General features: G+C 39.1%; 1 protein-coding gene across 1 annotated transcript in view; it reads right to left on the reverse strand.

The window, feature by feature from the left end:
* LRP2 (LDL receptor related protein 2) overlaps positions 1-24,925 on the reverse strand; it is a gene marked incomplete at its 5' end in the record, with an annotated part of 199,062 nt that overhangs the window by 126,406 nt on the left and 47,731 nt on the right. Inside the window, 8 exons of the mRNA XM_082630147.1 lie at positions 670-893; positions 4,994-5,163; positions 6,789-6,917; positions 11,997-12,116; positions 13,517-13,669; positions 14,786-14,905; positions 16,338-16,451; positions 16,761-16,871. Of these exons, the coding sequence (XP_082486273.1) occupies positions 670-893; positions 4,994-5,163; positions 6,789-6,917; positions 11,997-12,116; positions 13,517-13,669; positions 14,786-14,905; positions 16,338-16,451; positions 16,761-16,871 (1,141 nt within the window). The remainder of the gene's footprint in view (positions 1-669; positions 894-4,993; positions 5,164-6,788; positions 6,918-11,996; positions 12,117-13,516; positions 13,670-14,785; positions 14,906-16,337; positions 16,452-16,760; positions 16,872-24,925) is intronic.

The following is a 24,925-nucleotide window of genomic DNA, read 5'->3' on the forward strand; positions in this document are numbered from 1 at the left end:
CCCAACGTATAGGAGGAGTTAATGATGGAAGACTCACAGAATAAAAAAGAAGGTGGTCTTCTCCCCCTCTCCTCTCTTCCTTTGATTATAAAAATGTAACCCGCTAAGTACTCGGGGCAACACAACACTCGCCTGCCCGCTTGTAAGCCTCACAAGCATCCTATTCTAATAAATCACTTCTTATCTATCACTTTGCCTCTCGCTGAATTCTCTCTGCACTAAGACACGAAGAATATTCAGAGCCCCTCGCAACGCCACCTAGTGGTTTCAGATCTATCCCCTGTTTAAAACAACTTTACAACTTATGTTAGAGTGATCATGTTAATAATGGTTTAGTTGTGACAATACTATTCGAGTCAGAAAACAGAATCCAATTTCTCAGCCAGGAGAATGTGGCAAACATAAGAATAAAATTCATACCCCCAAAATATCACATATTTTTAGGACACCAGTAGGTGTGTTTGGACTGCATATCCTCAAATTGGATTATATTTAGCCAACTCCTTTAAAGCTTCTATGAAAAGAGATATGAAATAAACATGGATTCTAGAGTACAGAACGTAAAAGAAGTCAGGATTAACCTTCAATTATGCCAATGGATGTTTTGTTTACAGGGGGAGAAATAAAACTCCAAAAATGCTGGAATCAGTACGTTTTCACATAACTTACCCAACAGTTGGGTCCACGGCAATTCCTCTAGGATGTCCCAAATGTTCACTTATAATGGTAATCCGTTGGCTTCCATCCAAATTTACCATATCTATGCAGTTGACATTGGTCTCTACAACATAAAGTTTATTATTTACCCAGTCCACAGCCAGATTCTCTGGGTCTTCAACAGAAACATTGAGAACTTCTTGGATATCTAAACCATTAATGTCAACTGAAAAAACCTGAAAGAAAAACCAAAATTATTACACTTCTTAAGCATAATTCATTGGGAGCAGTTTTCCTATACTTCATTCCAGGGACCTATCTTTGTTGCACAAATCAGTCATTTGGATTTTTAAAAAAAAGAATTCATATATGGCCTTTCTTATGTTGAGGTAGGTTCCTCTATGCCCATTTTCTGGAGTTTTTATCATAAATGGGTGTTGAATTTTGTCAAAAGCTTTTTCTGCATCTATTGAGATGATCATATGGTTTTTATTCTTCAATTTGTTAATATGGTGTATCACATGGATTGATTTGCGTATATTGAAGAATCCTTGCATTCCTGGGATAAACCCCACTTGATCATGGTGTATAATCCTTTTAATGTGTTGTTGGATTCTGTTTGCTAGTATTTTGTTCAGGATTTTTGCATCTATGTTCATCAGTGATACTGGTCTGTAATTTTCTTTGTGATGTCTTTTTTTGGTTTTGGTATCAGGGTGATCATGGCTTCATAGAATGAATGAGTGTTTCTCCCTCTGCAATTTTTTGGAAGAGTTTGAGATGGATCAGTGTTAGCCCTTCTCTAAATGCTTGATAGAATTCGCCTGTGAAGCCATGTGGTCCTGGACTTTTGTTTGTTGGAAGATTTTTAATTATGGTTTCAATTTCATTACCTGTGATAGGTCTGTTTATATTTTCTAATTCTTCCTGGTTCAGTCTTGGAAAATTGTACCTTTCCAAGAATTTGTCCATTTCTTTGTGGTTGTCCATTTTATTGGCATATAGTTGTTTGTAGTAGTCTCTTATAATCCTTCGTATTTCTGTGGTGTCAGTTGTGATTTCTCCTTTTTCATTTCTAATTTTATTGATTTGCGTCCTCTCCCTTTCTTCCTTGATGAGTCTGGCTAAGGGTTTATCACTTTTGCTTATCTTCTCAAAGAACCAGCTTTTAGTTTTATTGATCTTTGCTATTGTTGTCTTCGTTTCTATTTATTTCTGCTCTGATCTTTATGATTTCTTTCCTTCTACTGACTTTGGGTTTTGTTTGTTCTTCTTTCTCTAGTTGTTTTAAGTGTAGGGTTAGATTGTTTATTTGAGATTTTTCTTGTTTCTTGAGGTGAGATTAAATTGCCATAAGCTTCCTCCTTAGAACTGCTTTTGCTGCATCAAATAGGTTTTGGGTCGTCGTGTTTTCATTGTCATTTGTTTCTATTTTTTTTTTTATTTCTTCTTTGATTTCTTCAGTGATCTCTTGGTTATTTAGTAACACACTGTTTAGCCTCCATGTATTTGTGTTTTTTACAGTTTTTTTCCTGTAATTGATTTCCAATCTCATAGCGCTGTGGTCAGAAAAGATGCTTGATACAATTTCAATTTTCTTAAATTTTCCGAGGTTTGATTTGTGACCCAAGATGTAATCTATCCTGGAGAATGTTCCGTGTGCACTTGAGAAGAAAGTGTATTCTTCCACTTTTAGGTGGAATGTTCTAAAAATATCAGTTAAGTCTATCTGGTCTATTGTATCATTTAAAGCTTGTGTTTCCTTATTTATTTTCTGTTTGGATGATCTGTCCATTGGTGTAAGTGGGGTGTTAAAGTCCCCTACTATTATTGTGTTACTGTCCATTTTCCCTTTCATGGTTGTTAGCATTTGCCTTATGTATTGAGGTGTTCCTATGTTGGGTGCATAAACATTTATAATTGTTATATCTTCTTCTTGGATTGATCCTTTGATCATTATGTAGTGTCCCTCCTTATGTCTTGTAACAGTCTTTATTTTAAAGTCTATTTTATCTGATATGAGTATTGCTAATCCAGCTTTCTTTTGATTTCCATTTGCATGGAATATCTTTTTCCATCCCTTCACTTTCAGTCTGTATGTGTCCCTAGGTCTGAAGTGGGTCTGTTGTAGACAGCATACATATGGGTCTTGTTTTTGTATCCATTCAGCCAGTCTGTGGAGCTCAATATCAAAAAAACAAACAATCCAATTTAAAAATGGGTGGGGGCTTCCCTGGTGGTGCAGTGGTTGAGAGTCTGCCTGCCAATGCACGGGACACAGGTTCGTGCCCCGGTCTAGGAAGATCCCACATGCCGCAGAGCAGCTGGGCCTGTGAGCCATGGCTGCTGAGCCTGCGTGTCGGGAGCCTGTGCTCCACAACGGGAGAGGCCACAACAGTGAAAGGCCTGCGTACCACAAAAATAAATAAATAAATAAATAAATAAATAAATAAATAAATAAATAAAAATGGGTGGAAGACCTAAATAGACATTTCACCAAGGAAGACACACAGACGGCCAAGAGGCACATGAAAAGATGCTCAACATCACTAATTATTAGAGAAATGCAAATCAAAACTGCAATGAGGTATCACCTCACGCCAGTCAAAATGGCCATTATCAAAAAAGCTAGAAACAATAAATGTTGGAAAGGGTGTGATGAAAAGGGAACCCTCCTGCCCTTCTGGTGGGACTGTAAATTGATATAACCACTATGGAAAGCAGTACGGAGGTTCCTTAAAAAACTAAAAATAGAACTACCATATGACCCAGCAATCCCACTACTGGGCATATACCCTGAGAAAACCATAATTCAAAAAGAGACATGCACCATAATGTTCATTGAAGCACTATTTACAATAGCCAGGACATGCAATCAACCTAAATGTCCATCGACAGATGAATGGATAAAGAATACGTGGCATATATATACAATGGAATATTACCCAGCCATAAAAAGAAACAAAATTGAGTTATTTGTAGTGAGATGGATGGACCTAGAGTCTGTCATGCAGAGTGAAGTAAGTCAAAAAGAGAAAAACAAATACTCTATGCTAACACATATATATGGAATCTAAAAAAAAAAAAACCAAAAAATGGTACTGATGAACCTAGTTGCAGGGCAGGAATAAAGATGTAGACATAGAGAATGGACTTGAGGACACGGGGTGGGAGGGGGAAGCTGGGGCGAAGTGAGAGTGGCATGGACATATATACACTACCGAATATAAAATAGTTAGCTAGTGGGAAGCAGCAGCATAGCACAGGGAGATCAGCTGGGTGCTTTGCGATGACCTAGAGGGGTGAGATAGGGAGGATGGGAGGGAAGCTCAGGACGAGGGGATAGGGGGATATATGTATGCATATGGCTGATTCACTTTGTTGTACAACAGAAACTAATACAGTATTGTGAAGCAATTATACTCCAATAAAGATCTATTTAAAAAAAAGAATTCACTGGAGACTTGTTATTTTACATCATGGGTTAGTGGGGGCAGGGAGTTTCTTTAAAAGCATATGAGGCATATATAAAAAGTTGGGTTTACCAAAAAAAGCCTGCATTTCTAATTCTTCGTAGTTAGAGAAAGTCTAATTCAATGTGGATTTCTTGGTGGAGAAGGTGGTAGTGGTTTGTTTTGATTTCTAGCTGTCATGAAATCAGATCTGCTAATAATCCAAAGCCTCAATTTTTAGAAATTTTATGCAAATTATCAGTTAAATGAATTAAAATTTTATTAATGGTACAAGGAAATGTAAGGGAAGAAATAAAATTCCATAACTCTTTAGGAGTCTCTAAAATTTATGTTTTAACAATCTCCGTTGCATTACTCAAAGTTGAAATCAGATCCATCACACTTTCCAAATAAGAGAGCATAATGAAATTTTGGCTGTTAAACAAAATACTGTCAATATTTGTTACCCAATCCTCAATTACTGTTCCATTTAGAAGATGCAGGTAAAAATCTGATTTTTATCATACAGGAAAGCAGAATACTTTTTACATTTTAAATGATCAAGTTTCAAAAATTACTACCAAATATCTACCCAGTTTTGAAAGAATGTCTACTATTTCTTTTAATTAGGCTTTTGGACTCCATTTCGAATAAAATTAAAAGTTGCTCAAGGCTAATCCATATAATAGAGTGCTTTGTTTAATAGGTCACATGTAATACTATAGCTGTAAAGGGTGCTGATTAACATAAAATATCTCAAGGGCCTTTTTTGTTAGAAAACAAAGGAACTTTCCCCTCTACTCCCCTAAAAATGAAAAGCTATCAACACTTTGTGCTTGGAGTTCTATCAGCTCCCAAGCTACACTCCAGAAATTTCTATTTACCTTATCTTGCACAATGTCAGTCCAAAAGACTCTGTGTAGGTGATAGTGAAAATCCACACCCACAGCCGATCCACGATTTTGAGACTCTACCAGGATCTCAAAGGTGCTTCCATGAATATCACCCCTTAGCAAATCCCGACCATTGGAGAAGATCACAGAGGCCTCACCAACTAAATGTGAAGAAGGAAGGCATTATCAGTCTTTCAAGTGAACAAAGATGATGAAGCAACTTACAACTATGTTTTCTTATTTGGTTTTAAACCTTCTGAGGCACACATATATGTCATTCTATCCATTTTCCAGATGAGCAAATTGAGGCACAAAGGGGCTTAATTAAATGTCCAAAATCACAGTAAGTTAGGAACACAGTCTGCCAAGAACTCGAATGTCCTGATTGCTAGTTCAATGACACTGAGGTATCATCGAGAATCTTTGATGATGTGGGCACCTTACCCCAGGTGCAACCTTAGATTGTGTAAAACACAAAACACATTTTAAGGATTAGTGGGAAACCACTCTGTGAAAAACATGGCAATGATGGATCCAAATTTGCTATACCCGTATACTCGCAAGAATGCAAAATGAAAAAGGTTATTCACTGAGGTCTTGTTTGCAATATCAAAGGGTAAGAAATAATATAAAAGTCCATAAGTAAATGACTAGTTAAATAAATTATATACAACCAAAAAAATGGATTTTGCCACTATTAAAAAAAATACTGTACACCTGAAACACTGGAAATCAACTATATTTCAATTTAAAAATACAACAAAATATTTTTAAAAATGAAAAAAAGCTGTCTGTATTGATATGGAAAGCCCTTGAAAATATAGTATGCAACATTAGCAAGATGAAGAACTGTATGTATAGTTTACCACCATATATGTAAAAATAGGGTTGTGTCTATATTTGTATATTCTTATTTGTGCATTTAACAATCTCTAGAATTAAAATAAACAGTGATTATCCATAGGAGAGGAGAAGTGGGAAACTAGGCAGAGGGGAACAGAGATGGTGGGAGGAGGTCAAATATCTTCTAAATAATTTTAAATTTTTGAAAATATGAGTATAATATCTATTCAAAAATAAATAAATGTTAAAAATCAGTTGTAAAAATCTAAAAGTTCGTCCACAGCATATCAGTATTTCTACACAAAAACAACTAGAAAATGGTCAATTCATAGATCATGTGTGCAGATAAGTTTCAGAAAGCCCCCAAAGGCACCTTAAACAGGTGTGAAAAAAACAATTGGAAAAAAAGAGTGAAGATCTTATTACCCAGAAATCCATGGTGACAAAAATGCTTTGGGAGGCCCAATTTTTTAAAACAAATTTTCATGACTTTTCTCTACCACAGTACTCTTAGAATGAGGGCATTTTCACAAACTAATCCAAATTTAGCAGGTCCATTTTGAACCACTTCTAAATTTTGCACAAACAATGCCTATTGGTACTTGTCACCATATGGTAGGTACAGTAATTAAAAGTAGGTCAAATGTACTCATAAAATTTATGTGGTAGATGACATAATATTCCAGTCCCAAAGTGAACAAGCAACCAATAAAAATTTTAAAAAAACAAAAAAAACCTGTTAATCCACAAGTTGGTCCCTAATAACCAAAGTGTGGAATTAATGTTGACCTATTCTTCCAACAGCAGGAGCCACTCCTGATTTGTGGTAATAAAACCTTGCCATCTGCATCAATGCTGATATTTCTTTTGTCATCTGCTATGGAAAGAGGATAGTCATCAGAAGTTTACTATTCAGAAACACAAGTGTCTTTAATTTACTCACAAGAAGAATTAGCTTTACAACGCTGCTGGTGCTCCAAGATATACCCCTCTACACAGTGGCACTGGTGATGGCCGATTCGGTCTTCACATATCTGGTCACAAACTCCCCACATCTGACAATCATCAAAATCTGCCATATAGGAAATAACCGTTTGTAATCATGTTTAACAGCATTTCTTGAGCACCTTCTGAAAAAAATCTTGGACAAGCTACACAGGAATATGGTGATGCCCCTGCCTAAGTAAGTACCCTCTAAGGGGAAAAAAAATAGGCATCATCATACTAGGGAAAACCCAAGGTTTTTTAAAATCTACGTAAAGGATAACTTTGCAGGTGATGCACAACACTGCTTGGACACATTGCCTTTGCATTTCATTTGTTAATGTTGGTTTACAAAATATCTGACTTTTAGTGTAAATGCATCCCTTTAAAACTGTGCTTTCCAATATGGTAGCCACTGCCCTCTGCAGCTTCTCAAATTTATATTTAGATTAACTAAAATAAAATAAATTTAATGATTCAATTTCCAAGTCACACTTGCCACCTTTCAAATGCTACATATGATTAGTGTTTACCATACTGGAAGACACAGACATTTCCATCACTGCAGAAAGAACTGCCTTATATCCAGTGGCTCAGTAAGACACAAATCTGTGCCTGCAATAAAGTATCTGGAAAGGTCTGTTTACCCAGCTGCCTTTCCTCTGATGTCAAAAATCGTAACCAAAATTAAAATCATTTTTAAGACATGAAAAATATATTCTCTTCTGATTATTCATTAGCATTATTCATTCATTTAATAAGTGCTTATTGAAAATCCATTACATAATAGAGCTCTGTTCAATGCCATAATAGCCTTAGTTCTACCGCGTAAAAAGAGTTTCAATATAATTGACATATAAACAATACAATATGCGGGGGAAAGAAAGTGTCTTTCTCAAAGATTATAAAGCTTAAGGGGCACAGAAATTGTCCTATCTTTGGTCCACTGGTGCCAAATATTTCATTTGACCCCCCAAGTTCACATCCACTCTTGACCCTCCTTCACCCTGCTCTCTTCCCTTGGAGAATGACCTCCACAGCCTAAACCAACAAGGTTCCCACCCCCCAGGGCTTCAGGAAATTCTAAAGTAAATTATAATTCCTGAGACCCTCAGGTCTAGGATTCTCCAGAATTTCTAGGATCCGATCACAGTTGCAGAGTTGTGAGTTGAGTTCTACCACACCTGCTGGATGGCCCACCATCTTGTGACTCCCCAGCAAGAAAGACCAAGAAAGTCCTGGTATCAAGATAATGGTTCCCATTTACCCTTCAGACCAAGTATAACAACATTGACCAGAATATCTTTCATTCCAAGGACGGTGACGAAGAAAAAATTAATCCAATTTGGACATGACAAGATAAAAGGACATGTGGGTAAAAATAAAAGGCCCGCATTTGATCTATGTCTCCTGTGTCCTCGCCTCAGCCCTAAGAAAGCACCACGTGAGGCTTCGCTTCAGCAGGAATAAAAGTACAGGACATTCGCCCTCAAACTCCCAGGGTGTCATGACCTCATTTTGAATGCAAGACACTATGACTATGTCTAAGGGTCTGGAGTCACCCTGGGAGCCGTTCTCATGTCAAAAAGAGGGTGAAGTCATAACTAGGAGTTCTTGGGTGCAAATGCCCTTCCTATCACCTGGGCTACAAATACTTTACAGGTTTAAATGCGTGTATAAACACTGTCACTTTTAATGACTGAATAAGATTCTATTCTCCATTATGAAGAAGAATGAAGGCTAATTAATATCCATTGTCAGCCAAAGGGAAGACAAGAAAAATGAAAGGAGACCTGAGATTCTCAAGAGACTAGAAAAGGTAGTAGAAACTGTAAAAAACACTAAAATGCTGCTCTACAATACTCCAGCCCATTACCTTGATCTACTTTCCTTTTTATTCTTTGTCCCCTCCTACCAACAAATACTGCTTTGAAAGTAATTCAAAAAAATGTTTTTTAGCATAGACCCCCTTGGACACCCTCTGATCCACCTGGCTGTGTGAAATCCCACCATGCTGAATGACCTTCCTGCTCTAACTCTGCACCACGATGTCATTCCCTCAACAAACAGCGTGTCCTGTCAATCAGAAACAATAACCCCGGTAAACTGCTCTGGCAGCATGCCTCAGAGGCTCCGCAGCCAGGGCAAGCCTACCAGGAGCAGATGAACGGAAGGACACAAAATTTCTTGTCAGGATTATTCCATTTTATTCTTGATGACCACTGAGGCATTCACTGGGGAGCCAGATCTAAGATGGTAAATGTTGTATAGGTTTCCAACACCTGAAGCCTCTGTGATGAGTCAACCATGCAGAGGATTACAGCCATAAAGAGAGTATTTGCTGAACGTGAAAGACTTGAAACGCTCGAAAGACCAGACCTACACATTTCCCCTAAAAGCTCAGCTGAAACAAGTGTAACTGGTTTCGTCATGTCATGTATTGAAACTAATGAGTTCTCTTTACAAAGAGAGCAAAATACAGTCTTCTTTGAAAGAAATGTGAAATCACTGTTAACCAAGCTTCAAAACTCAGAGGCAAAGGGTGCATTTGCCTAACTCCTCTTTGGGGCTGAGAGGAAAAACAGAAAAGCTAGTGTAATACTGAGAACATGGCTTCTGGTATCTCTACTGGAATTCCTTTTCTACTAAGAGAAAGCAGAGAGGCCTAGAAAACTAAGAGACTGGAAATCGGATTGGCAGCTGGGTGGCAGTAAAGGGGGTGGAGAAGCCTGACATTTGCCAAAAACAGACGAGCAGCCTTATACCTACAGATGAGCACCACTCCGAGAAAAAAGGGATGCAGCCCTCACAGTGATGCCAGGAAGCATAAGCAGGGCTTCCAAAGTCAGAAACCCACCTAACAAATGAGGACATTTGTGTGAAAAGTCTTTTTAAATGACTTGAATGCATCTGCAGTGTTACGATAATGAGATAATGATAATAATAAAACACAAAAAAATGTCCTATAATATCATTTAATGCTAGCTGCAGATCATAAATGTTTTATTTATAAAACGTTTTGAGACGATTAGAAATTTGGGGGCTTTCTTAAATAGTTCAAAGTTCTCTCTGAGTCTTCAGGATCACTCAGGCTGATTTGCATAAAGCATTTAATCTTAACATGTCTTGTCGAATAGAGTTACTTAAGAGGAGCAATCAGATCCAGGGCAAACTTTGGGACATGGTCCTGATATTAGAAATCTAAAATTACCTACTTTGAACACCACAAGAACAACCTCAACTGGATTGCTTTACCGGATATAAAAATCTTGGCATACAACAGGTAAATGAGCGAGCCCCATTACAATAGTTCTCAGTAACACTGAGGAATAGACTTTCTCAAGAGTTTGTAAACCAGAGTCTTTCTTTTTTTTCTTTTTTCTTTTCTTTTCTTTTTTGGCCGTGCCACATGGCTTGTGGGATCTTAGTTCCCTGACCAGGGATCGAACCCAGGCCCTCGGCAGTGAAACAGAGACCTAACCACTGGACCACCAGGGAACCCCCCAGAGTCTTTCTGACATTAAATTTTTCTCTGACTATGAGGAAATTATTAAGATCAACCATAATTAAGTTGGAAGCCATGAGCTGAGACTAAAGACTGAATAACATCATTAGGTTTATCCAAATTCAATATTTTTGGCCAAATTATATTAATATTTTAGAAATCATTTCAGAAGAAATACTTTTCTAAAAGTATTTCGTACATGTGCCATGCTTGTTTTCATCCAAAAAGCTCTAAAGAATCTCAGATTTCTAAGGAGTATCAAAAGAACACAGATATCCTGGTAAAATTCTGAATCATCTATCTTTTGAAGATCCATAGATGGATACTTCATAGTAATGAATTGTTTCAGTTGCCTTCCAGATGCCTTTTCCCAACACCAGTAAAAACCCCTGTGGTCACTTTCTGCTAGTATGTCTGTTATTCACATAACAAAAGTTAGAAAGGAAGGAAAAAGAAATCAGAGCATTAAAAATTCATTGTTCAAACCCTAAAAAACTGAAAATTGATGATACTTGGCCATGTCTAATTCTCCCATCATAAGAACCCCTTCCTAATCACAGTGGGGTGCAAAGCTGGCTTACATCAAAATCAAAATTTTCCCAGTAGGAGAAATCATTCTTATCTTTCAGATAGGAAAGATGTCAGAAATATTTAGTGCACTGGGGTCTAATTCAGTGCCAGCCACTGGATGGAAATAACATGATAGAGTTTGTTCTTCTTCAGTATTAGCTTCGAAAATCAATGGGATTAACAACCAGCACAGCATGGGCACTGACTGGCCAGTGTGGTCAGTGGATCAGTGACCTGGTGATCCTCTGTTGTGTGACCACTCTTTAGTTCCTGGAACCTGGGAAGGTTTGGACATCCTGGGAAGAAGCCAGAGGAGCAGGGTAAGGTGCTTGATGGATTCAAGGCAGCAGCTATTTACCAACTACATGGAAGTATTTCAGTACAGTCGACCCTTGGCATTCTACGGGGTCGGTTCCAGGACCCCCCAGGATACCAAAATCCAAAGATGGTCAAGTCCCTTATATAAAATGGTGTAGTGTTTACATATAACCTAGACACATCCTCCTATATACTTTAAATCACCCCTAGATTACTTAAAATGCTTAATATCAATACAATGTAAATGCTATGTAAATAGTTATAAATACAATTTAAGCTATGTAAATAGTTATAAATACAATTTAAGTGCTATATAAATAGTTGCCTGCACACAGAAAGTTCAAGTTTTGCTTTTTGGAACTTTCTGCCTTTTTTTTTTAATCCCCAATTGATTTGAATCCAAAGTTGCGGAATTCACGGATAGGGAGGGCTAACTGTATTTAACAAGTATGGCCATATCATTTCTGCCTCCAAGTACATAAAACACAAATACATAAAACACCAAAAGACTACCTCCATCATCGGGTGGTAGAAAGATATACACATAGCTAGTCAACTCACTCATCACACAACCACTCTTTCGCCTTGGGTGCCTCACAAAAGCTTCTCAGAGTTAAAACTTCATACTGTCATGTTTTCGGTGAGGACTGTGTTGCTCTTTGTTAATAGACATTCCTATCCACAAGTACAAACTCCATGATGTTAGAGGGCATGGAACCCACCAGTGCCACAAGCACCGTGTTGAAAGACAAGACCCTCCCACCTGTCACTTACCGACACAGTTATGGGTGCTATTTTCGTTGACGATAAAACCTGAGGGACAGTAACACATCCCTCCAACTGGTGACTTGTGGCATTGGTACTCACAGCCTAAGAACGGACACAAATCCACATCTAAACAAAGAAAAACACTTGGTGAAATGAACGGTGACCTCTGGACAAGGCTGATTTACAAGAAGTAAGAACTTCTTTCAAAAGTAAAAGCTCAGTAAGCATGCAGCGGCCACAGAAAATCTGTCACCATTCAAGCCTTCCTGCAATATAATGCAATAAAGAGCTCGGGAGGAGATATGGAGATATAGGTATACGTATAGCTGATTCACTTTGTTATAAAGTAGAAACTAACATACCATTGTAAAGCAATTATACTCCAATAAAGATGTTTAAAAAATTAATAATAATAATTTTTAAAAGCTCAGCACATATTTTTTTAAAAGTTGTAACTAAGTGTAAGCACAAGTCATCAGAAGTGCTGTTTATGGAAAAATCTGGTCATAAGTCTATCTTTGTGTCAACATCATAGAAGGAAATTCCCAAGAATTCCCAAGTCACTGGACACTAAACACTAAACTCTAAACACTAAACACTAAACTCCTAACTTTTAACACTAAAAAGTTAATTAATCATGGCTAGCTTCAAGTGGTGGAATTTCAGGTGACTATATTTTTGTTAATTTTAGTTTTCTAACTTTTGTACTATGACTATTTAAAAGGGTTCCCAAATGAAATGCCAAAAAGAAGCCATAGAAGTCTCTTTTTTCCAAGGAAAAAAATCCCTAAAACTTTAGGGTTATAGTTAATGGCCACTGCTAGGCAACTACTAGATAATTTAGAGAGAGTGCTATTGATAAAATCAAGGTCATGAATTATATTTTCTTACAGGAAAGTCAGTTGTCCACAGAGTTGATGGGTGATGGTGGGGGAATATTCTACAGCCACAGGGGGAAAAAAGAAACACTGACTCAAAGTACATATCCCTGAAACCAGAAGCGTCTTGCAGTATATCCAGACAACACGTTTTCCATAGGTATAAGCCAGGGAATAAAATCTCCAGAACACTTTAGAGCCATCACAATTACCATTAAATCCATTCTTCCTGGGAAAGGGGAGAGGAGAGTCACAAATATTTTTAAGCTCCTCTCATCAAGAGATGGAGTCTATTTCTTCAGTCCATTGAATCTGGGCTTCGTGTGACTTGTTTTGGCCAATAGAACACTTGGCAAACATAACATAAGCAGAGACTTAAAAGAGCTTGTTCACTGGGGTTTGCTCTTCCCACCACCATGCAAACAAGCCTGGACTAGCCATGCTTTTACTGCAGCATCCTGAGACGTGAGTGAGCTAGCCAACCCACAGAACTGTGAGAAATAATAAATGTTCGCTGGTTAAAGCCACTAAGTCTTGGGATTGTTCGGTCTGCAAACACCAACTGACAGTCTCTGTATTTGGCAATCTGTTATAGAGAAACAGACGCACCTTTACCTGAAAGATGCCCAGATGAATTTCCATACTCACCACAGTGTTGTCCTGCAGTGATATTGCTTTCATCTTCTCCTTCTGGACAATCTGAAGTCCCATCACAAACTTTAGTAATTGGGATGCATTTTCCAGACTTTGGACAAGCCCATTCATTTGGGTAACATTCATAAGTACGGTTAATTCTGCTTTCTGTGGGGAAAAAAGAGAGAGTTACTACAGGCCACATTAGAGGCAGAGCCAACTCTTTTTCAATACATGGTTAAGAGAGGATAGAGATCAGGTGGACAAGAAGTCTACAAATGACCTATATTTCACAGTAAACTAGTAGTTTCTAACTCTACAACTGACCTTTTATTGAGATTCTAAGCAGTGGCAAATGGCATTAAGTTCCACTCTTTCTAGGGGAAGCAACTCCCAGCCAGGTTATAAGAAGAGGAAGCAGAAATGGGCCTGAATTATCAACAAACTAGATGAATAACCCATAGGAGAACATTTAGTTAATTAAATCATGAACAATAGAACTAGGGCTATCAAGGTAATGCCAGGATTCCTATGTTTGTGTGTGTGTGTGTGTGTGTGTGTCATTTTGAGTTGTTCAGTTTGTTTTGTTTCTTTAGTGAAATGTCAACAGTGTAAGAAACACCCAAATGTAGGAAAACAACTACTTGGATCACTGAAACATGAAACCAATGGATGTTCCCAGAACAGGCATCATTCTTAATATAAAGATCTTACAGAAAAAGCTGAACAAACTTTTTGGCCAACCCAATACTTGGGGCTAGACCCGCAAAGGTGACGTGCTTTATTCATGGGTGTCAGCAACTTCTGAACTGTTGGAGGTACTGCTGATGATAATAGCGCAGTGAAGGGGGCAAATATCACCTTTCCCACAGCTAACAATCTCCAGCTCTAAGTCATTTTTCAAGGTTATAAGGTTTTGAGACAAATCACATTTTCCCTCCTTCCCCAGCCTACATTTTTATATAGATACATCTAATTAAAATAAGAGTCTTAAAGGGAAAACCTTGGATAGGGCTATAGACAGGGGAGAGACTGTCCTACCTATTTGGTCTTAGTGTTGGAAGGAAAGGATTATAATTTATGTTATATTTGAGTTTTGGGTCTTTTTAGGAAAAGCTAGTGGAATCACCTCTTTCCTCCCCATCCACTAATACCCCTTAAGCCCAGCCAATCCAGAAACTTGCATGTCACACAGATAATTTCTAACAAGGAAAGTAGGAAAAACAAGTTCTGGAAAACACTTTAAGAAAACACTTTCCAATGAGAAGCTCTTCCCCTCCTTACCGCATCCATCTTCATCGGCATTATCTACACAGTCACCTTCTCCATCACAAACCCAATTTTGATTAATGCAGAAGCCGTTGGGGCAAGTGAATTCGTTACCTTTGCAGGTCTGATAAGAACCTGGAAGAAAATGACAGCTGCACTCCAAAGATACAAACCACTCAGGAAAAATCAAAGTGCTCACCTTGCCACCTAAACTAAGCTCCTAGAAACTGAAATTTCTATGCCCATTTAGTCCCTTAACTATCTTGACAAAAATGAAAAAAAAAGGAGGAAGAGAAGGAGAAAGAAGAGGAGAAGGAGGAGAAGAAAACAGCAGCTTTGGGTCCAGGACATGAACTCAGGTGCATCAAGATTAAAAACAAGACAGTTATGTTATAGGTTGTCACAGAACAGAGAACACAGACTGACAAAGATGCTATAGACACGCCAATGGCCAACATTCTCTTACTTGACCACAAGCACAGTCATTGCTATCTAGGACCTAATGATTCTGAGTAACTCGTTCCATGATGTCACATTCTTCTCAATACAGTCCCTGAAACAAGCACAGGCGCCAGAAAAGAAATCAGGCATGGCTCACAGAAAATTAGAGTGATACTGAAAATATTTAACAACCTCTAATGCATGGTTACCCACCAATCAAAATGGGTGTGGAGAAAATCCTGCATTCTGGTAAATAAGTGACCACCAAAAAAAAAAAAAAATACCTGTCAATTTATTGGAATTTATAAAACTCTCTCATGGAGATTTCATGTTCTAATAAAATGAGTCTGGAGGTGGCAACAATGAGAGCATTCGTGTGCATTGCAGGCAATATCATGGAAAGAAAAGGAGGGTCAGAGTGAAAATGTGGAGGTAACAAAAGCCACCTGCGGGACTTCCCTGGTGGCGCAGTGGTTGAGAGTCTGCCTGCCGATGCAGGGGACACGGGTTCGTGCCCCGGTCCAGGAATATCCCACATGCCGCGGAGCGGCTGGGCCCGTGAGCCATGGCCGCTGAGCTTACGCGTCCAGAGCCTGTGCTCCGCAACGGGAGAGGCCACAACAGTGAGAGGCCCGCGTACCGCACAAAAAAAAAAAAAAAAAAAAAAAAAGCCACCTGAAACCATACTGAAACTTTCCCGACTCGTGATTTTAATGTGGTAAGAATTTCAAAGTAAAGAGGAGAGTTAGGGCCATTACTATTAGGGACCTTGTCTCCCTTTCTAAGCCCTTGTTTCACTCTGTGAAGGTTATTAGACCCATTCCTGAGATATGAGTAATTTGAGAGTCCAGTGATACAATACACTCTGTATCTTTGTAGCCTAAGGAAAGAATGCAAACTGTCCATCAGCAACCCTTCAACTCTACACAGGTCCTTGGAAATTAAAGTCCAAGTTCAGCAACACTGCTGAGGCTCATGCCATGGGCCCTAAATGACAGTCTGGCTCCCTTTGCCATCAGACATAGTGACTGTGATTTGAAAAAAGGAGCACATTGGTAGGGAGAAAAAATAAAACAACACAAAAACATTCCTAACAGCATGACCCAGCGTAAGGAAATCACCGTACTGCAAGAACGTTCATCACTGCCATCTTCACAGTCAAGGTCATGGTCGCAGACGTAGGTTTTATAAATGCACTCCCCACTGCCACACTGAAACTCACTGCGCAAGCATCGGTGAGCTGGGACACAAGGTTAAGAAGGGAAAGAAAAGAGAGAATTTCAATTCCACTGTAGCCACTTAATTTCATAGGAAGATTCTGTCTCAAGTTTAAAGAGAGAGTCTTACTATGCAGTAGTGTTCTGGTAAATGTTTAATAACCAGTTCTCCAGGAACATAAAAGTCCTTACCTGTAGTAGCTGCCAATTTCCATGGTGTAAATACTCCACCGTGGCTGACTTCAAGCTACCAACATGAATTCACTGAACACAAACTTGAGAAGAAATGTGCGTAACTGGCCAGTATAAACCAGCTTCACCATATTACTTACTGCAGTTGAGTTCATCAGAGGCGTCTCTGCAATCCATTTCCCCATCACACTTCTGACTGGTGTTATAGCAGGCTCCACTGGCACAAGTTTGCTGCTCACATATTGGGTATCCTGAAAGAATGGAAAGAGCACACAAACCTTAAATGAAGATGTTGCTTTAGCAATCACTTCTTGAGTGACTACTATATTCTAGACACTAACTGCTAAGCATATATTGGTAAACAAAAGATACATTCTCTGGATAACCTAAGAATGACACAAACAGCAAATTACAAACTGGATTACATGCTTAATGTGGGAAGTACAGAGTGCCATGAGAGTGCATAGTAGGAGGGAATGGGAGCCCAGGGAAGTCTCCTCTGAAGTGACTTGCGAGCTTCGAGCTGAAGAATGAGAAGAAATTCAACTTATTTCAAAATGGAACCTTCGTTTACATAATACAAATAACATCCCAGGAAAGTAATGTACCACCACATACGCTTTGGGAAATGAAGGGCCAGTTCTTTGGCTGGAGGGTCATAGAAAGAAAACAGGCCTAGAAGCCAGGAAACCTGGGACCTGGGGTACCACTCAGTACCTATTTACTCTTACTCAAGTTGTTCATCCTCTCTGTGTCACCACTTCCCCATCCACACATTTGGATAAGTTCCTTCACAGGGTACAGGGACCTCAAAAGACAATGTCTGGTAAAGCTTTTTGAAAAGCCCGAATAATTGCTACCACATTAGGCACATGTGGTCACTTCACTGCTATTAACCAGATGCTTAACTCTGGTTTTTGAGATCTCACTGGAAAAATCAGCATGTCCCTTGCAGAAAAAAGGTACTGTCAGTCTCTCCCCTGTGCTTCCCCAGACTTGGAACATGTATCTCTCATGATCCCTAAGTGTAGGCTTCATCCTGTTGGTTGATTATCTGTTTCCCCCATGACATCATGAAACCCTCTGAGATCAAAGATCCTGTCTCACTCATTTTAAAATCCCCATCACTCAGTACAGGGACTGGGTCATTACTCACTGTGCTCAAGAATTGCTTGGTATTGCTACAGTTATCACTTTAAAAAGCTTTTAAAAATAGTTTGAATGTCTGCCTTTTATGATCTCCAGACACGCAGGCTCAGTAGTTGTGGCTCACGGGCCTAGTTGCTCCGCGGCATATGGGATCCTCCCAGACCAGGGCTCGAAACCGTGTCCCCTGCATTAGCAGGCAGATTCTCAACCACTGCGCCACCAGGGAAGCCCCTATTTTATTTTTTAATAGCCCAAGAACCGGCTAGTGTTTAGGGTTATTGATGTCTTTTCATCATTGAGATGGTGCACGTTGCAAATGCACCTTCAAAGGGTCACACAGCTCAGTTAAGTAATTCTGCCTTCAAGAGATACCTAGAAGCCAGCTGAGTCCAGCAAGCGATTCCTTTCCCCCATGTGCCAGATAGCGTTTAGGGTCAGTATGCCATCTAGCCTTTTAAGAGAGCAGCAGGCAGGAAAGAAATCTTAGAAAACCCAACTCTTTGCAATAGAGAAGTTATCTATCAGGAGGAAAATTTATTTGGGCTTGGACTGTGACTCTTTCATTTAAGGTGATTATTGTAGATATGAAGGGTCTGAGACAAATATGCTGGGCAGATCTCTTGTTCTCCCTGTCCTGCTTTTTGAGAACCAGTCCTATAAAACTGAAAACCAGTATCCACTAACAAGACTAAAAGTTTGCTGACGTGGCTCATTCCCCCAACAAACCACAAGGCCAGCTTGATGTCATCAGAGAGGGTATTGGAATGGTTAGAGGTCAGCAGTTTGACACTTGGAATGAAGAATGAACAGCTTTCTTGTCTCCGTCCACGCCGATAATGAATCTCTGTCAATCAGCTAAGGACTTGCCTCAACCCCTGTACACCTTCTGGTTTCTTCTGTGCATGATTAAGTGGAGGGGTATGCCCACAGGAAAGACTGCACAGAGCCAAGACACAAAATACACAAAAGATTTGGAAAACTGTTTCCAAAAGTTTTTCCCCCTTTGGATACCCACACAGAGGGAACAGGTCCAAGTGGTACACTAAGCAAAGTAAGAAATGAACAGATTCTACTTCCTTTAAAGATTTCTACTGCTAACAGTATTAATTAAGGGGTTTCAATCTACCCCAGAAAAGAGGAAGTCACAATACTTTGTGATAGGGGATCTCTAAAGTCTTATTTTTTGGTTTATTTGCCTGGAGAGTCTGAGGCTAACCTTGTAAAATTTTCCCATGGAGCAAATCCATCAGTAGCTGAAATGTCCTACAGGACTTCAAGTAAAGGGGAAGTGTAGTAAGAGAGAAGACACTGTACAAGAACACCAGAGAAACCCATCCTGCTAAGTTTTGTTTTAATGGAAAGATGGACAAGCACCTATTAACTAAGGCCCAGACCTCTAAAGTTTGTCTGATACGAAAATGCAAGAACGTCCTCATTGAACATTGTGGTACATGACTCCTTTTGAATTATGGTTTTCTCAGGGTATATGCCCAGTAGTGGGATGGCTGGGTCGTATGGTAGTTCTATTTTTAGTTTTTTAAGGAACCTCCATACTGTTTTGCAGCTCTATTTACAATAGCCAGGACATGGAAGCAACCTAAGTGTCCATCGATAGATGAATGGATAAAGAAGATATGGCACATATATACAATGGAATATTACTCAGCCATAAAAAGAAACGAAATTGGGTTATTTGTAGTGAGGTGGATGGAACTAGAGTCTGTCATACGAGTGATGTAAGTCAGAAAGAGAACAACAAACACTGTATGCTAACACATATGTATGGAATCTAAAAAAAAAGAATAAATGGTCATGAAGAACCTAGGGGCAAGATGGGAATAAAGACACAGACCTACTAGAGAATGGACTTGAGGATATTGGGAGGGGGAAGGGTAAGCTGTGACAAAGTGAGAGAGTGGCATGGACATATATACACTACCAAACGTAAAATAGATAGCTAGTGGGAAGCAGCCGCATAGCACAGGGAGACCAGCTCAGTGCTTTGTGACCACCTAGAGGGGTGGGATAGGGAGGGTGGGAGGGAGGCAGACGCAAGAGGGAAGAGATATGGGAACATATGTATATGTATAGCTGATTCACTTTGTTATAAAGCAGAAACTAACACACCATTGTAAAGCAATTATACTCCAATAAAGATGTTAAAAAAAAAAAAAAAAGAACGTCCTCATTCACACCACCTCTTCCCTCTCCCTTCCTTTCTTTAACTTCCAAACGATACATGTCCATGTTTGCTCCTCAAAATTGGGAGCTGTCTCCAAATATACATGTCAGATTGGTGCTTGAAGACTTTTTAAATGTTTTCTCTGCTAATGATTTGGCTTGAAGCAAGAAATTTCCATGCTATAGTTCTGTTTACATAATCAAGGAGGAAGATGTGGTTTGAGAAACTCGTAGGCCTCCCAGAATGGAAATCATTCACAGTAGGGTAAGACACACATAGTAGGCACTACTCTTTATTATCTTGACAGGAAGGCTGTAAATACATTCTGTTCTCAGAATTTGACAAAATAGCCAAAAAGAAGACAAATTGATTCTAATGAAAGAGAGGGCCTCTTAAAGGTATATTATGACACTTAAGCCAAGATTAAAAGGAAAACAAGAAGTTACTGATATAAGTCCTGCCCAGACACCTGGGACTTTTCAAGGTCTTGAAGTCATCCTTTATAAGTTACTTTATGTTAGTCTGGTTCCAAGGCAGGATAATCCAGTCAGAGTAATGATTTGCCAGAAAAAGTTTACTAGTTTGGCCACCAGCACATAGCTGCAAGTACTATCCAAGAAGTTAAATAAGCAAAAACAATAATAATCATCAATAACATGTATTGAAAACTATGTGCCAGAAGCCTGTTCAAGTACTCAACGTGTATGAACTCATTTTGTTCTCATAACAACCCAATGAGGTAGTTACGCTATTGTTCCCATTTTAGAGATCTTATATACATGCCTCTCTGAGGTACAGAGAGGTTAAACAATTTGAAAAAGGTCATACAGGGCTTCCCTGGTGGCGCAGTGGTTGAGAGTCCGCCTGCCAATGCAGGGGACACAGGTTCGTGCCCCAGTCCGGGAGGATCCCACATGCCGCGGAGCGGCTGGGCCCGTGAGCCATGGCCGCTGAGCCTGCGTGTCCGGAGCCTGTGCTCCGCAACGGGAGAGGCCACAACAGTGAAACAGTGAGAGGCCCGCGTACCGCAAAGAAAAAAAAAAAAAGTTCATACGACTGGTAAGCTGGAGAATCTGAACTCAAATTCAGGCAACCTGGCCCCACTACGCTTGTTCCTAACCACTATAATAGGTACTGTTACCACTTACAGGCTTCAGAGTAATAGGAAGAGAAAATTACAGGAGGAAGAATGAAATTGAATGAAAGGAAATAATCTTAAAAAGATAGCATGAAAAGAAAGAGAAGAAGCAACGCAAGGGAAAGTTTTTCTTTCTTCCATTCAGTTTCTCGTTCCACTTTGGGAAGTCTGGAGAAGTGAGGGCAAATCTAAATTTCATCAAATTATGGCATATTCTACTAAGGACTTCAATCTGGTATAATCTAAGAATTCCAGGAAACCCTATGCTAGGAAACAGAGCTTTCCACGAGTGCCAGGACAAACAAGAGAGTCCATACCAAAAAAACAGACCACAAAGCAGGAGACCAACCTATTCCTCTCTGAGCCCCCACCTCCTGTGTTAGTCAAATTCAAGTCCCTGAAGTGACTGTCATCACGGACTAGCATCTAGGCAGTGCAGTAATATGCAAGAGGACAACAGAGAAGCATTTCCTGCCTCTTTCCAAAAATAATTTGAAGAGTCTTTCAACAAAAAGCATATACATAATATTTATAAAATGTGAATAACAATTCAGTACCTTGGAAAGAGAAAGTAAATATGGTCTTCCCAAGGGCTACTAGAATTGGACTAACCTCAAGTTTAGTCTGAGCAGCTTTCAGGAGCCTGAAGCTAAAAAGGGAAAGACATTAACTTATATAGTTTCCCTTACCGCCTTCGCTTTGAACTACTGGGTCTCAAGTCCTAAATCCCTATCTGGTCTCTATCCATGGTGACGTGATCTCAGACCTAAGTTTAAAAAGCACCCAAGAGGCCTGCTCTGAAGACTTTGGATCTGCTGTACCTCTTTCTTCTCATACACAGAACTATCACCAAAATCTGCAAAGGAGGTAAAGGCTGACATAGTTCTAATTTTTTGAAAAATAATAAAAATCTCACATGAGCCCTAGCACTGGAGTCACTGAGCCACAGGATGAACACTGTGCCTCAAATGCTCCAGGGAATAACGCAACATATATTTATTGAAATCCATCTTCCTAGACACCGTGCTAAGAACTGGATAAAGAGATTATAAATGAAATTGTAAGTGAAGTAACGCAGCTTTTTAAAACGATTTCATTCAACAGATAGTAATGGGACTGCTGAGTACTAGAGAGAAAGTGATGAACTTCATAAAATCCCTGCTCTCATGGAACTTACGTTCTATTTAGGAGGGTGGAAGGACAGACATTAAAATAAATGAGAAAGAGTAACAGTGAGGAGTAGCTCTCTGATAAGGTGACATTTGAACAAGAACTATTAGGGTTATCAACATGGAGGTCACTGGTGACACTGACAAGAATGTTTTGGGGGATTTGGAGATGGACTGTTTTCAATGAGTTCAAGAAAGAAAGAAGGAGAGGAAATGGAGATAGATAGTGATTAAAGACAATTCTATGTAACTTTGCTGTGAACGGGAGCAGAGAAGTAGGGTAACAGCTGAGAGGGCTCTTAGGGTCTTTTAAAAGATGGGAGATATTTATAATGTGCTTGTAAGATGAAGACTAAATAAGAGATTTTTCTCTTTCCTCAAGGTTTCAGGGCTCTGAATCCTATCTCAAACTGCTAAAAAAAAAAAAAAGGTCCGTCTGTGATGTGATATGTAAGATGGGGTCAGCCTGCTTCTTCCTTCTCACCTCGAGTAGAGAATAGTAAGAGCAAGGCGCAGTGGGGCTGAGTTTGATGAACATGTCCGTCACCAGGCATCACTGTCCAAAGAATGACTTATCCCTCCTCTTCAGTCCCTCCCAGTTATGCCCCCAGTTGGAGTTTCAACAGTTAGAAATATAAAGTTAGATATACAGAATTCTAAAGAACAGAAAGTCAGTAGAAATAAAACTTCAGAGATGAAGCCGCCCCCGTGGCAGGCAGACCAAATACTGCTGATTACCAGCAAGAAAGCCTTCATTGTAACAAGGATTTGACCCTTTCTTTGGCATTCCTAAGTAACAAAAGAGAAGTGCGGCAAACCAATGATAATTAGCAATAGTTTTATTCACACCAAGCGTGCTAATATGGTACTTGATAAAGATGAAATAATCTGTTTACTTAACTAAGAAAAAATTATACTATTTTTGAGCAACCGAAAGTCAGTGCAACATATTCATTGAATGACCCATAATTGCTGCATTGTTCTGATGTTTATCTTAGACTCTGAGTGGGTTTTCCTTGATGCTAATCCCATTAAAAGCAAAATGGATGGCAGTTTCAACTCTCCGTTCCTTAAAAAATAATAATAATTGACAAGCTGTTTAATAGCAGGTGCCATTTTACAGATGGCCAGACTGAAGAGCAAAATAACTTAGGAAAAACGAACTTTTACCTGTTTCATAGCTGTACACACACACACACACATATATATATTTTCAGAAAGTTCTCAAACAGTAGAATAACCAAAAATATCTTATGCCTTATGCATATAGGAACACAGCAGACAAAAAGACCAAATATGATATGAAACTATTTATTTCAAGGGTAATCTTTTTATTGGGACCTTAATACCCTTGCCTTTCTTGCCATCTCACCCATTCTTTTCCCTCCCTTCTCCCTGCTTCCCTGAGTGGACCCTTACACACCAATCATTGTTATGTAAAAGGAGTGCTTGGAATGGACACAAGGTGCTCTGTCTTGGAGCTCAAGACCTTGATCTTAGAAGCTTGAAACGGTAAGAACTATATCCTAGGGGTCTGATCTGACAGGCGGGACTACGAACAACAGAGTCAAGCTTCCTGATCCTTTCAAATATTTGGGGAAAAGAAATAAGTCCTTCTTGGCAGTTTTCCAACATCCACCACTATATTTAAGTGGTTTCTAGTACCTAGAAGACCCATTCCTATAGACAATCTTATTTCTGAGAAATAGACAAATTAAAGCCATAGTCATAAACTGATTCTAAGTTTGTCCAAAAGTAATTTTCCTATTCATCATGACTGCAAAAACAATAGAACAAAGTGTCATGTCTTACAAAAAGGTTTTCTGGCCAAGCCTCACTTAATCCTCCATTATGTGGGAACATTCTAATTTAAAATAACTAATTAAACAGTTGCTATATATCTGAAGTGACATTTAAAATAGCTAAGTACCTCTACAACTAAATGGAGCTTAGCATGATTATCAATGGCTGCTAATATCACAAAGGGGCAGTTAGACATTAGGTGCCTCCTGATGGAAATACATACCTTTATATACAAAGTGTTGTTGCCCTTACACACACACACACACACACACACACACACACCCTTGCATGTGTTCAAGCCTCTAGACTAGTGCTATTTTCAACTGGAGCAGGGGAGGGGAATTCTGCTCCCAGAGGACATTTGACACTGTCTAGAGACATTTTTGGCCATCACAATTGGGAGGTGCTCCTGGCTTCTAGTGGATAGAGGCCAAGTATGCTGATAGCTATTCTACAGTGCACAAGACAGCTCCCCACAATAAAGAATGATTTGGACCCAAATGTCATTATTTCCAAGATGGAAAAACCTTACTCTAGATCTAGCTACCAATTTCTAGGAAATACAGGGGACAGAAGAACATGTTAAAGGACATCGGAGGGTGGGTGCAGTGAGCAAAACCCAGACTATGGGAGACTCCAGAACAAGTCACTTGCTAACTCCAACATATAGATTTTCTTTGGATTTTTATTTAAATGACACTGTAAAAAAATAATAAGCCAATTGGAGAATTTTTAAAACTGGATGGATATCTGATTACTTTAAAGAACAGTTATTAACTTTTAGGTGTGATCATGATACTGTAATGTTTCAGTCCTTATATTTTAGCAATATAGATACTGAATTATTTAAAGACAAACTTATAT

The sequence above is a fragment of the Mesoplodon mirus genome (assembly GCF_964341445.2).
Source record: "Mesoplodon mirus genome assembly, chromosome: 8".
Lineage (NCBI taxonomy): Eukaryota > Metazoa > Chordata > Mammalia > Artiodactyla > Ziphiidae > Mesoplodon > Mesoplodon mirus.